The sequence below is a fragment of the Galeopterus variegatus genome, unplaced genomic scaffold (assembly GCF_000696425.1).
Source record: "Galeopterus variegatus unplaced genomic scaffold, G_variegatus-3.0.2 Scaffold967, whole genome shotgun sequence".
In the NCBI taxonomy this organism is placed as follows: domain Eukaryota; kingdom Metazoa; phylum Chordata; class Mammalia; order Dermoptera; family Cynocephalidae; genus Galeopterus; species Galeopterus variegatus.
Window position 1 is genome coordinate 329569 of NW_007727078.1, and position 14712 is coordinate 344280.

General features: G+C 38.7%; 1 protein-coding gene across 2 annotated transcripts in view; it reads left to right on the top strand.

Annotated features, from left to right (window-relative positions):
- The window catches only part of RASSF6 (Ras association (RalGDS/AF-6) domain family member 6), a 46950-nt gene that overhangs the window by 2820 nt on the left and 29418 nt on the right, over window positions 1-14712 (top strand). The window contains exon 2 of one of the 2 annotated variants that reach the window (XM_008573817.1): window positions 6110-6208. In XM_008573817.1, coding sequence (XP_008572039.1) covers window positions 6144-6208 — 65 coding nt within the window. In that variant the 5' untranslated portion in view covers window positions 6110-6143. Of the gene's footprint in view, window positions 1-6109; window positions 6209-14712 lie in introns of those variants that run through there. The other variant, XM_008573818.1, reaches the window with a different exon arrangement.

Genomic DNA, 14712 nt, shown 5'->3' on the forward strand with positions numbered 1-14712 from the left:
GATCGGGTGCCGGAAACGGAAAAAAAAAAAAAAAAAAAAAAAAAAAAAAAAAAAAAAAGAACAAATTAACTTTCCAATTATATTCAAAATAGTATAACATGTATATTACATGTCTTTCTAACATGTAATTTAAAGCTCTGTGCCTAATGCTTGCTTTAATTTCCTTAAATAAGAAGTATCCTATACTTTTAATTGAAATAGAAACCTAGTGTTAACATTTCATTTACTTCCAATGTACAAGTAGATGTGGAATTCAAAGTTGCTAGATACATGGGTTTTATATAAAAGTTTAGATTTTAAAAAATATTCAGTACAGTATAGGCCAGTTGAAAATACAGCCTCTGAAAAAGAACTTCTGAATATTCTCCCTTTGCAGTAAAGTTAGAGAGCTATTCTGCTGGAAAAAAATTGTATCTTTCAAAACTATCAATTATAGGGTTTCATCACCTTCATAACATAATCTCAAATACCAAACTTACTAATACTATTGCTTTCAGTAGTTGAGCAAGGCAGAGTCCCCTCTTTAAGTGATGAGGGAGTTATCTTAGTAGGTTAGATGTTTGAAGGAAAACTTCATCATTGCCTAGAGCCTAGTAAATGGAGCTCGAGAGGAGCGTACTGATTCTTTTGCAGCCAACACATGAACAGGAAAAATGAGTCATGATCTCTGTGAAGTCAACCTTAGAATTTCCTCTTGGAAAGTCAGATGAAGCAGGGAATCATTAAACTTCACCCTAGCAGCAACTCTAGAAGATGCCTTTGGCAGACTGAGCAGCTCCCTCCCATACCAAGTGGTGGCAAGATGCCTTGAGTCCTTGTGTGGCTTAGTACTGGTTTGTTTCTCTTGCTGCTTCTGCTTTAGTCACCTCCTGGAGGGCACTCTGAGCAGAACAAAGGGCATATCATTCGTGCCATGTACATATGCAATAGAATATTAAAGGTTTGGCATTTCAAATTAGATTCCACTTGATCTGATGGCAATGACATGCTCATATAGAAGTCTTTTGTTTGGCCTGTTTCCTGTTTAGTCCAATCTTACATTCAAGAATTGTTATAATTATTGTTCTATTAATTATTATAAGAATTGTTACAACCAACATCACTTAGTAAAGTGATAGATTTTACACTCCAGCTCTTGATTTTTAGCATCTCTACAAATGTGCCAAGTTCTTTAGAGAAAATATGGAGCCAAATGTTTCCTAGAACCCATACTTCAATTAACTCTTCTATCTTTTAGGAACTGGGTAATGAATGGAATTATAGGTGCTTTGTCTCATTTCCTTGAAGTGATGTAATTGCATATGGCTCTGCTCTTCTTTTCTCCAAGGTTCCAGGTCAGAGCTTTGAAACACAGCTTTATTTTGGAGCTGAATACATATTGTAACTTTCCACTGCTTCTTCAGGCTGAAATGATATATATTTTTAAAGAATTCCATGTGTACAGTACTTAATATAATCTTACCTCATAACTGAAATACACACCTGCTATTGCAATGTGACTTTTTCTGTTCTTTTTTTTTTTACTTTTATCTTGTGATTGTGTTTGTGTGTGATGTAAGATATGTTCCTTGTACACTATTTAAAAAGTACCTATGAAATTAAAAAGAAAATAATCACTTATAATCCCATAGTTCTCAACTTTACTGTTAATATTTTAATATACTTCCCTGTGTATTGAATTATTAAGTATTTTATGTATGTTTCAGCTGTATACCTACATATATTCACTCACTCTAGACGATACAAAAATGAAATAGCAATAATCCTGCTCTAAAGGATCTAGTAGACAATTAAGTAAAATAAAATATCGTTAGAGAAAGAAAGCAGTAAGTAATTAGAAAGCAGCATATAATTTGCAGTGCAAATTCAGGAGCAAGAGAAATTCTCTTTGGGGAATATAGGGAAGTTAGCACCCTTTTTAAAGTTCATTGTAAAATCATGATCTTTCTAACACTTCATGCACCCAGTGGCCTCAGGAATAAGGGGCTGTAGATACAGATATAGGTTGTATTTCCTGTGCCTAGCACAGTAGCAGGTACAGAAAAGGAACTCATGAAATATTTGTTGAATATACAAAGGAGTGAACCAAACTTTCCACTTTTGAGCAAGTAACCATTTAACTATTACGTGCTTGGGTACAGGAAGGTGCTGTAAACGACTGGCCCATTTGAGTTCATTTGGGCTTGAATTCACCCCCCAACCCCCACCTCGTCCTCTGGCAAGTCCAGGCAAGCCCACATCTAGGCAAGAACATAGAGCAGGGGAAGGCGAACCACAGACACTTCAGATGGCCTCAGGTCCCAGCGTTGCCCCTCCTGGTGCTGTCTGATGCTGCCTCCTCAGGCTGCAGATCCCGTCCACCTGCTCAGAATAATTCCAACTTCCTAGGGTCTTCTGTCCCTGTTCAGCTTAGATCTGCCATGCTATTTATTTCTCCAGGACTTAATTGCTGACCTATCTAATTCCCTGTCTCTCGAGCTCCACTCTATCTGGACAAAATGCAAAGGTAAATAACCAAACATTAAATATATGATCTTATTTCATACACAATCTAAGTCAATAAGCTGGGGCCCTAGGGCCTAGTAGTGACTGCAGGACTCCTTCCGAGGAAAGTACATATATTTGTTATGACCATCTTCTTCTCAAGTTATAGTTTATTATGTTCTACCAAAATTATGTGAACACCCAAAGTAAGACCTCGAGGTTTCAAGACCTGTTATTTTTTCTTTCTTCATAAATCCTCTCCATCTCTGCTATTCATGACCTCTCTGTTATCCTCCTCCCAAGCTTTTGAAAAAATGAGTTCAGACCCTTAAATCTACCACGTCTTTATAATTTAGGAGATTTTCACAAGGGCCCTACTAGGTTTTAATTTGCTATGAATCATGGTGAATGGAAATAGAGAAGTGGGGAGGGGAAACTATTTGAATTCATAGACCTATGCCTCACTTTGGCAACTAATAATAAAAATGAGACTTTTGCCAAATTGTATTTTTATTTTTCATGTATTTAAACTGCTTGAGTATTTTACTCAGCCAATTTTTAGATCAGACATAGCCAAGATTATTTCCTATTCAATTGTCATATACTGCTTATGAACAAAAACTTTATCCTGTTTTCATTTTCTTCCATTAAATTATATTCAACTGTCTTCCAAATGTCAGAAAATATGTAAGGGCCTTTGAAATCCTTTCATCACATCTTCTGAAATCTGAAGGTAGCTATGACTTACTTCATCATAGATCATATGTTTAACCACATAATTACATAGCCATTGTTTGCTTTCTTTAATGATATTTTTGGGCTTTTTCATGAATACAGATAGAGAGGGAATAGTGATTCTTCAGCCCATCACTTCAAATATTCATTTTGTGATCATAAGAAGCTTCCATCAGTGGTTCTTCTGTTTGAAATATCCTCAGTGTCTGGTGAGGCCTTCTGTCTGGTTCATAGGTGGTGCTTTCTAGCTGTGTCCTCATGTGGTGGAAGAGGCAAGGGTCTCTTTCATAAGGGTCTTAGTCCCATTCATGATGGATCCTCCTTCATGACCTAATTATCTCCTGAAGTTCCCACTTCTTAATTCTATTGCATAGAGATTAGGTTTCAACATATGAATTTGGGGCAGTGAGGGGTGGGGGCGGGCGATACACAAACCTTTATAGCACAGGGCAACCAGGTAGGAGGCTGATGCAGTAATGAAGGAGAATCAAGGAGAGAGATGATGGTGGCGTGGCTTGGTTTGGGTGGCCGCAGTAGAAATCGAAGCTTTTAAATTCAGATTACATACTGGAGGTATAGTCAATAGGGCTTACTTTTGGACTGGAATCTGCTTATGATGAAAGAGGAAAAAACAGGACTAAGTCTTAGTTTTGGTGCCTAATTGGGTAGATGGGAAAGAATTGTGGAGAAGGAAATTCTGGAGCATGAGAGAAAGTCAGTGGTTCTGTTTCAGCCATGTTGAAATGCCTGGTAGACGTCTAAGTAGAGATTAAGTAGGTGGTGACATGAGTCTGGAGCTCAGCAGAGCCTGAGCTAGAGATGGCTTAGATTGCCTGGAACAAAGTATAGATGGAGGAGAAAGGATGGTCACGAATGAACTACTTAACCAAGCCAGCATTTAGTTATCATATAGAGGAGGAATCAGAAGAGGATACTAAAATTTGGAAGCCTGTGAGATACCAAGAAAATAGAGCAAGATTGTTATTGTTTTTTCAAAAGCCTCAGGAAAAAAGTGTTTCAAAGGGGGGTGGGAGGAGATCGATCTTGTGAAATGCTCTTAAGGCAGAGAAGATGAGAAGAGAAAATGAATTGTTTTGCAAGGTATAGGCCATTGGAATGTGGGAGGAGAGATGCAGGGAGAGGTGAATTGAAGGAGTAGACGGTGAATAATCTAGATCCAGGAGGGAGAAGGTTGTGCTTGGACCCCATGGTCATCACTAAGGGATCTCACTAGGGAGCCTGAATAATCCTTGTGTGGGTTATTAGAATGACAACATCTAGGGGGGAACTCAGGTTTTTGAAGCTAGAGCAAGTGCTGTGTAACCAGACAGCCCAGACTAAATCCTGTGAATGAGTAACTGGGATTAGTTGGGCTCATGGAGCATGCTGTGTCTCCATTCCAGGGCAGGCTAAAATGCCCACAGGGCTTCTCATCTATAGAATTACTTTGCCTGATTGGCTAAGCTTCTGTCTCTTCTGGCCTGAGTCTGCATGTGTCCTCCATGAGACAGAATCTTGCCAATGATGTGGTATCAAAAAGGATAATGTTCCCAACTAGAGGAGCACCATTCTTTGAGTAAGGGGATAGCAGTACAAAAGGAAATAAGGCATAAATCAATAATGACAATACAAGGTGGAAAGAAAAAGTGGAATCACAGCAATGTAGATTTAAAAAGGCTATGGGGAGACTCACAAGGGTCCCACCTGATTGAGACTAGAAGAAAGCAGAGATGTGGAGCTGCTGCATTGAGGGCGCTCCGGTGGGAGGGGAATGGTGAAGAGTCTCAGTTATGTGAAATTCCATTAGAGTGCAAGGCTTGGTGTTGAAGAAAAGCTTCAGTTTTGAGTTTGGTTGGTATTGCTGAAAGTCTGAATGTCCAGTTAAGGGACTTACACTGTATGAAGATTTTCTAAGAATAAGATCCCAGGAAGGTTTGTGACCAGGAAGGTGATGTGATGGTCAGAATGATAAAAGCCAAAAGGGAGACTCCAGTTAAGTGTTCAGTTTAGAGACTACTACAAGATGACTGGTGAGATAACAAAGTGCTATAAGGAAAAAGTTGCATCAGAGATTTCATGAGAAAAGCCAAATATTTTTTTCCTTTTTTTTTTTTCCCTCTAGTATTCTGGTGAAGTAGGACATAAAATGTCTTTTATTCATCTTATCTAACCAAAATAACTTCAATTGAAAGAAGGAAAAAGAGGAAATCTCCCCACACCTAATTTTTTTTTTCTTTAAATTTTAGAAAACTGAATTTTTCTCTCCAGTCAACCTTTTTATTCTGGCTATATTCCCTATGATTCTATAGGCTTGGAGCAATAATCATTAAATATTGAACTTCTACAAAATGGAATGACCAGAAAATATTATACTTAAAATCTCTGGTCATACTCTAATGCCATTTCTATGAACTTATAAAAGAGGAGATTATTCAGTCTGGCTGCAGTTTCTACAGCCTGAAGGAGACTTGAAGGATATTCCATCATATTTAATCAGCCCTTCGAGTCACAGCTTGATTTTAGCTGCCTGGAAACTTGAAGTCGTGCTCACCTGACTGGGGCAAGGGTTCAGCCAGTTTAGGCTGAGTTGTGCAACAGAGGAAATATGATCCCTTGCTCAGAATCATACATATTTACAGAATTATATTTCTCTTTTCAGAAATACATCAAAAACAGACTTGCCCAATCCTTCCTTGCCTGGAGCCACTGTTTCTGTAGTTCTTCAATTTACATAGTACATTGTTCTGTTTTGCTCACACATGAAATACCACTTAGAAACTCCCCCAAATATTCTTTTACACTAGAGACACAACAAAATATTCAATTTAAATCAGAAACTAATGTGAGAATGCATCCCAGAAACAAATCATTAATGTTATTCTAATGTTAGGGTATCTTCAGACCATCTCAGAAAGGGGAGAAAGATGACTATGACAGCTCACCAGTACCCTTCTTGGATCTTCCTCAATGAAAGGACGTTCATAACCAGGTAACCACACACCTATGTTATATGTTATCGTACTCACTAGTCACTTGTGGAATGTACCATTCAAAGTTTTCTAAGTATGATATGTGATCAACAGCCTCAATCATAGGAATTGCCAGTTGAAACACTGGATAAGTTGAAAAAGTATGTTCCTAAAGACTGCTGAACCATACCCTCTCGTGGAACAATCGCCCATATTTTGTTAAGAGTGGTTTAATTTCACTTAAAAGCTACATTTCTGTTTTAATAGCTGGGACAGTTCTGAAGAGCAGCAATTAGTGAAGGATCTAAGGCTTCTTATAAATGAAACACTGAAAGAATTAGCCAAGGGCCAAAAACAGTGTGTCCTGTCCTTGCCTCTCCCTCCCCTGCTCCTCATGACACACTCTGTTTTACCTGGTTCACTCTTGACATTAGGTTATGCAGTATATGGCCAACATCCACAACTCTTTTCTTATACACAGAAAATAGCATCTTATGTTGCTTTGGGAATAATAGAGTAGGGGTGTAAAACCTGTAAGAGTAAAGATAAGAACTGAACCTGGCCGAGCTAGAGCAGAGACTAAGGAGGGGAAAGATGAAATAGTAAAATTCCAGTTGGTGCTGGAACCTAGCCCAAGTCTTACAGAGGGTGGCGAAAGAAATAAAGCCAAATAAATGAGAGAAGAACATGTATGTAAATGATGTAGGGTTGAGCAGTAGGAAAGCAGAGGGAACAAATATGGTCAAAAATGGAATTGAAGCCACAGCTAGAGGATGAGAATGAAATATAAGGGTGAAAAGGAGACATGAAGCAGAAAATAGATGATGCATTTATTCATTCCTCAAATACTTACTGACTGCTCACCATGGACAGGTACTCCTGTGGACCCTGAGTGCTCAGCAGTGAATCAAACAAAACCTTACTCTCAGGGGGTTACATCCTAAAGAGGAGATACAGTCAATATTTAAGATAAATGCTGAAAGGTACGAAGAACAAAAATAAAGGAGAAAAGGATAAAGAGTGCTGGGGGTAGAGAGTGGGAAGGGTTTTAATTTCAAGTTAGACGGTCAGGGAAGTCCTCAGTGAGGAGGTAGCATCAGAGGAAAAACCTGAAGGAGGTGAGAAAGGAGGCCATGCAAGCACCTGGCTGGGGGCATTCCAGGCAAAGGGGACAGCAAGTCCATATCCCCAAGGCAGGTGCATATCTTTAAGGGTGAAGGAGGCCAGTGTAGGAAAACTGAAGGAGAAAGACAGTAGGAGAAGGTGAGAGCAGAGACAAAATGGAGCCAGAACATGCGGGTTTCATAGGCCATTATGAGACTTAGTCTTTCCCACTAAATAAAATGAGAAGCCATGGAGGGGTATTGAGCACACGAGTGACAACATCAATCTGGCTGCTGTGTTAAGAACAGATTGAAGAGGGGACAACACTAGAAATAGAGAAACTATGAAAAAGCTGATAGTCCAGAGTAGAGGTGATGGTGGCCTGAACAAATGTGGAGGTGGGGGAAAAATGGTCCGATTCTGGATACATTTTGAAGGAAGAGACCATAGGATTTCCCGAAGGGTTAGACATTGGATGAGAAAGAAATACTCAGGGATAATCCAAAGGATTTGGCGGTAGAAGAATGGAGTTAACATGTTCTGATATTATGAAGACTATAGGAGGAGCAGGTTTGGGATAGAAGATTGGGATTTCAATCCCGGACATTTTACACTTGAGATTGAATGAGATCTCCAAAGTAATAAGCACAAGTGAGAAGATTCGAGGTGTAAGGTTAGGTAAGAGTGAAGCGAAGTAGGAAATGTAGGAAAGAAGGCAAGGCAGAGGTATGTTGGGTGAAAAGTGAGCAGAGTGAATGTAGAGACTGAGCAGAGAGGAAAAACAGTTATGTAGTGGGTAAAATATATAGAGAAGACACCACTTTGGAATATCAAGGTAACGGAAGCATTGATGGAGATACAAAGAGAAGAGGAAAGTTGAGGAGATGGGAAGATGAAACACAAGACTGAGAAATAAATAAATAAATAAGCACAGGTAACTGACGATGAAGGCCAGTGAAGAAAACATCCATGCGGAACAAAAGGAGAGGGACAGAAAGTGCTGGAGAAGGGTGAGAGATCGTCCCCTTACCACATTTGCCTCCTCCCAAGAGGACTACAGAAGGAAGAGAAGCATCTCCAAAGAGAAGTGTCTACACCAGTGCTCTTCTTGTCTATATGCCTTCTGTGCAGTTTAAGTTTAAACTACCAGGAAAACAAATTTACCACACTAGGAGGAAAGTTCAGAGGAGAGACAATCCACAGCATTAGGGAAGAATGTACCAAGCTGTGCATGTACTTCCCTGTTACTCGATGCTGCTTAACTCAGTTCAGCTCACGAAGTCATGATTCCATCTCGCCCTGCCAGTGCACTGCTAGACCACTCCGAGGACCCCCCTCTCAGTCTGGGGTTACAACCTAGGTGTACCTCAGCTGTGCACAGCAGCTCTTTACCTCCAGATTCCTGCAGAAGTGAGGGCTTTCCTTGCTCAGTTCTTTAGACCTTCCCTTACAAAAAGATTAGAAGACACTCTAAACAAGCACCAGTTGTCCTCAGTAGCAACCTATAGGCCATGGTCCATGAACGATGACCTCTCTCCCCTGACAAAACTTCAAGAGAAATGTGCTGGGGAAGACCAGGTATCCATCCTGACTCTTATCTGCTCTTAGGGCACTTCCTTCTCTTGCTAATCCAGGTCATTTGTATACGTGTGTTTCTATTTATTCTCTAGGTTCCTCATGTTCCTTGAATCCTTGGTTTCTCCAGAACAGCTTCATCTTTCACATTTATAGAGCTACTGATTCTGTTCTAAACAGATTTATACCAATCTCATTTGTGGCCATGACCAAGCAGTGGTACCTTCTTATCCTGGATCACCATATTGCCCTCTTTTGTTCATCTCTGTAATACAGAATGAACTTATGTACTGATTTTCACTGAAACAGACATCTACTCCATTCACTGGTGTCACCAAGTCACCTAGTTGTTTCCTTTGTAATATTTTAGTTTCCCAATCTTAGTACCTCCCTTTTCCCATGAAATCCTCCTGAGCCTCGGTAAGATTTTAATTAGCCCTCATTAATTACTTGTGTATTTGTTCTTTAAAAATATTTCTTTTCTAGTTATAAAAGTGTAATTATTTTATAGGTTATATCTTACATGTTTACATTATATATATTCATATAATTATAAAATTATAATTAGAAAATTTAGAAACACATACATTAAAAGAATAACAAGTATCCATACTCACAACTCAGAAAAAAAATACAGTTTAATTTTGGCATATTCCCCACCTTGCAAGGATTCCATTTTACAAAGCTGAAATCACACTGTATCTTGTTTTACACACTTGGCATTATATTACAGATATTTCCCCACACCACTAAAAAATCTTCTAAAAATGATTTTAATGACATTGTAGCATGCAATGATATAGAAGCGCCATAATAAAATCATTCCCCTAATTTCAGTCTTCAAGATGGCTCCAAATTTTTGAATACACAGGGCTAGTTCACAGAAGTAGAATTACTAGATCAAAGTGTACAAATAAATGTAATATTATTGCTACAAATTAGCTTTCTAAAAAAATAACAGCTTAGGGCTTCCTGGCCTGTCTTTATTGTTTCCTGCATGGATGCTTGGTTTTCCAGGGTCGACTGTAAACCCTTTGAGGGTAAGATCTAAGCATCTTTTGCATACTGTTTCCCAAGGTGGGGTATATCTAGATGACTTTGATTCATGAGATGATTTTAGATAAAACATAGATGATCATTTTTTCGTTTGAACACTTACGGAAAGTATTAGGAAAATATAACTAACACATACAATCTTTGATTTCACAAATATTTTCTCAGGACAAATTAGAAAAATATTGACAACAGTTGATTCTTTGAGTTGATCTAAATCAGGAAAGCAGTGCATGAATAATTAGTTTGAAAGCACTGCGATAGCCCTAAGCCAGAATGTATTAATCCTTCCTACAAAATATCCTTAAAGCCAGAACTCTGTAATATTTTTTAACCTCCAAAAGTATTTTCATAAATTGTTTCTAGTAGTCAGCAATATAAGAGAAAGAAAACTAACAAATTTGGAGACCCTATATGTATTCCAATTTTATTGTTTGTCTGCAGGAAAATATCTCACAATGAAAACAAATATTTTTTAGAAGATATTTCTAAAGAAGTTTCTGAGATTCCATTGATGCTTGTTTTGTGTTATATTTTGAATTGACAGAATGGAGGATTTTTAGTTTCTTTTCTATAATCCAGAGTCCCTCTGAGGCCTCAGTATCCATGTATTAACTGGAGCTCAGAATAGTGAAGTAAAATATTGTAGCAGCATAATTACACAAACACCAGATTCGAAGATAGCATTTCTCAAAATATATAGTCCATGGACCACCTGCTTCTGAATCAGATGCTTGTTCACAATGCAGATCCCAAGTTCTACCCCAGAACTAGTCAGGTGATTCTGATGCACACGGAATTCTGAGGACCACTGCTCAGAGGAAGAAAGGATTAAAGTTCTGAGAACTTCTGACCTGATATAAAAAAAATTCCAGAAACCTTAGAGAAATCTCTGCAAAACTGTCACAAGAAATTATAACAATACCACTGACCGACTATGATATCCAATGAAGCACAAATCTGGCAAACACCCACTCATTCATTCACTTAATAAGCAGTTTTTCCATTCTTTCTCTTTACTAGGCATTGTTGTGTCAAACATGACAAAAATTGCCTATTTATTAAGGTATTTTTATTTTTCTGCACAGAAATACATGAAAAGAATGGAAATTAATAGTAAAATAGAACCTGCATAATTGAAATTTTGGTTTCAGCAAATTTTATGAGAAGTATATTTTTTCAATAAAATAAGAGGTCCTGATATTAATAGAACAATAGGCAGCAAAACATTTGTGTCTTACTACTGGATGAAAATTGTGAGTTTAGAAACTTCCTTCATCAAAGGGTACTGGCATAGGTTAGCTTCATGCTCAAATGACTGAGCTTCCAGTTGCTTTTTCGTTGCCTGGAGTCTTCAGTGCTCTGCTACTTCACATTGTAAATATTCTAAATGAGCTGAATAAAAAAAATGTATATATATATATGTATATATATATATTCCTTATGGTTGCTTTTAAAGTACTTTCATTTCAAGTTGTGGGCTGAAATCAGGGCATTTTAGAGGTGAGTAAATGCCAACCCTGTATTTAAAAACAAACAAAAAATAAAAAGAAGTTCAAATCCAGTTTTAGGATGCAGATCAGATTTCAATCTCAGAACCTGTTAGACTTTTTCTCCTACCTAGAAACTTACTATAAACCCTTGCAGACTGCGACTGTTCCAGCAGCAGCCCAGAAGGCATGTGGGCATTCCTGTCCTTAGTAAATAAGTTTAATTAGCATGATGTAATAAATTTTAGCAGAAAGTGCATTATTCCAAACAGTTTCTTTTTCCAAGCATATTGGCCGGCACCCTTTGCTGAAACAAAGGAATCAGCCACCTGCACTTCTAAGCACAAATTAAACACAAAGAACCACTGTTATAGAGGCTGCACCCTACCTGGCCAGTACAAGCAGAGGGCAATGTTTGCCCAGGTTCCATGTCCAGGGTCTTCTCCTGATCAAAGGAATAGGAGCGAACACTGAGTGCTGCAGCGAGTCCTGCAGGTAGGTTTATAAAGAGAGGTCATTACACCCCTGAAGGCCATTGGATTTCTGTCCTTAATACGGGTAAGAGTGCCCTTTCTGATGTATTTTTATAAGGAGCCAGAATTTTACAATAAGCCACAGGCAAAGGGTTTGAAACATATTAGTACCATCTTCTTTAAAAATTAGAATACTTTCTATGTGAGGATTATTTTTTAAATTTTACATTATTCATGTTTGATGGCACAGTGAAAACAAATTTTTATTATGAGAAAATGGATGTCGCATCTATTACTATGTCACAAAAATGTCAATAACATCACCCCCAGATATGTGAAAAGACATTTATTAAGCTTTCCTTATATCTGATATTTTTCAATAAGTATGTATTGTCAACAGTCATTAAGCATATCAATATGACTCAATGGTCTGTTATTCCCAGTAAAATTTATCAACTCCACAATTACCTATTTTATCCCTTCAGTTGATTTAAAAACAATGAGATCATCTGTCTGTCCAAGATACATTGAAAATGTTTCCATGGAAAGTCTGATGAGGTCAAAATTGAAATACTCCAGAAATATATTACACTTAGAGAATTTACTTGAATTTCTAGATGTGGTAGTTACACTGGTGAAAGATTTTCTTCCCTCTAAAAATAGGTCATAATTCAATTTTCTGTATTTTATTCCCTAAAGAGGTAATTTTTTAGAACAAACCATGAGGCAGAAGCTGTACTTGAGAAGCTGGGTATATAATTTTGAGTAAAAACAGACAGGGGTTTTCCTTTCATGGAGCTTGCAATCTGAAACTTCAGAACTCAAACTTGAGTCTTCATCAGAATCAACTGAAGGGCTAATTAAAATAAAGATTGCTAAGCCCCATCCTCCGAGGTTCTGATTCCATAGTCTGGGATGGATGAGGATTTGTGTGTCTGAGTTCCCAGGTGGAGGAGATGCTGCTGGTCTGGGGATCACACTTTGAGAACAGCAGGTCTAGAGGCCTAAAACAAACTGAAAGTGTCTTGAAGAAAAGGGACCCAGTTCTATGAAAGAATAAGGACCTAGCTTTAACAGGAGTTCCAGGAAGGCTTCTCCCTGTGAGGGATGTTTATGAGAACATCTGAATGAGGAGGAAGCTAATGAGCTTCATGGGAGTGGTTGGAATGTTCCTGACACAGGAAGTCTGCCTGAAATCCTTATGGCCCAGGAGCACAGGGTTCCAGTAAGTGAAAGATGTCCAGGTGGCTGAGGTGCAGAAGGCAGGGAAAGCATCTCTTGAAAGAAGCCTAAAGAGGAAGGCAGGGGAGAGACCAAGCGGGACTTTACCTGCCATGATAAGGATTTGGGGGTTTTATCCCAGGAGCAATGGAAGGACATTTAAGGATGTTAAGCAAAGCAGATAATATGATTAGATACAATCTATATACTCTGTATAGAGCATGGAGAATTGATGGAGGATGCCCAGAATAGAAACAAAGAGTTTGCTTAATAAGTTTTGTCAAATGCAAAGAGAATCAGTGGTGAAACTCAAGGCAGCATCATCAAAGAGCAAAGCAGGAGCCAGTGGATTTAAGAGCCCATGTGTCAGGAAAGCTCTGCCTCTGGCTCATGCTCATGTTGACGGCCCTGAGACTCACTGGCCACCTGTTGTGTTTCAGACCCTCTAGTAACAATCCCAAAGGTCTAGGAGACTGAAAGGCCTATCAGCAAAATAATTGGAAGACTTTATTAAATAAGGTAGATAGAGATCATTTCCCCTCTCCCAAGGGAACATGGGCATAAGACTGGGAATTCAAGGCAGTAGTCATCCTCGACAAGCACAGAAGTCCCTGGCCGTTCACAAAGGGTGTTATTTTACAGCGAGCTTGCATCTGCTCCAGTAATGACTGGTGTGTGTGGGTGGCACACCTGTGTTCACTTTCATCTGGCTTTTTAAAAATCTATATGGCTTATATTAGAAAAACATGAAATGAAAGACTACACTATGGGTGAATGAGAAGCAAGACCCAAGTATGAGCTAGGTCCCAACCTAACTGCGCCATTCTCTCATTTCTCTCTGTACCCAGCCCCACAGCAAGTCCAACCAACTCCACTTCCAAAATCTGACCACTTCTCACCGTGTATTCGAAGCTGCCATTATCTCTTGTCTGGACAATTGCAACAGTCTCCTTATTGGGCTACCTACTTCCATTCCCTGCCCGTGCAGTTCACTCTCCCTCAGAAGCCGGAATCCCTCTTTACCATGTAAATCACATCATAGTGCTTAAACCCTCCAAAGGTTTCCCTGTGCACTCAGAATAAAATATAAACTCCATAGTCTCTAAAGCTCAATTTAATCTGGCCTGAAAGACCTTTATGACCCTATCTTGAGCCACTCTTTCCTTCTTTCTCTCCTTCAAACATGCCAAGCTTGGTCCTGCCTACAGGACATGATGCTTGCATCTCCTGCCTGGAACACTCTCTCCTTGACTCTTCCTATGGCTGGCTGCTTCCCATAATTGAGGTATTAGTTTAATATTTCAGACCTCCTGACCATCCTCTCTAAGATGTCCTCTTTCTAAGCACTGTATCACATAAACCTGTGTTATCATTCTCATAAAACTTACCCTATGTAAAATTATAGTACTTCTTTATTTGCTCTTTTGTTTTCTTTTGTTGTCCTCTACAAGAAAATAAGTCTCATCAGGGACCTCACGGTTCTGTACATTGTTGTACCCCCTGAATCTATTACGTTATCTGTTACATAGTAGTCCCTCAGTGATTTTTGTTCAATGAATATGAATGAGTAGGGGAGAGACCAACTTCTAAGAACTAAGTCAAGACATT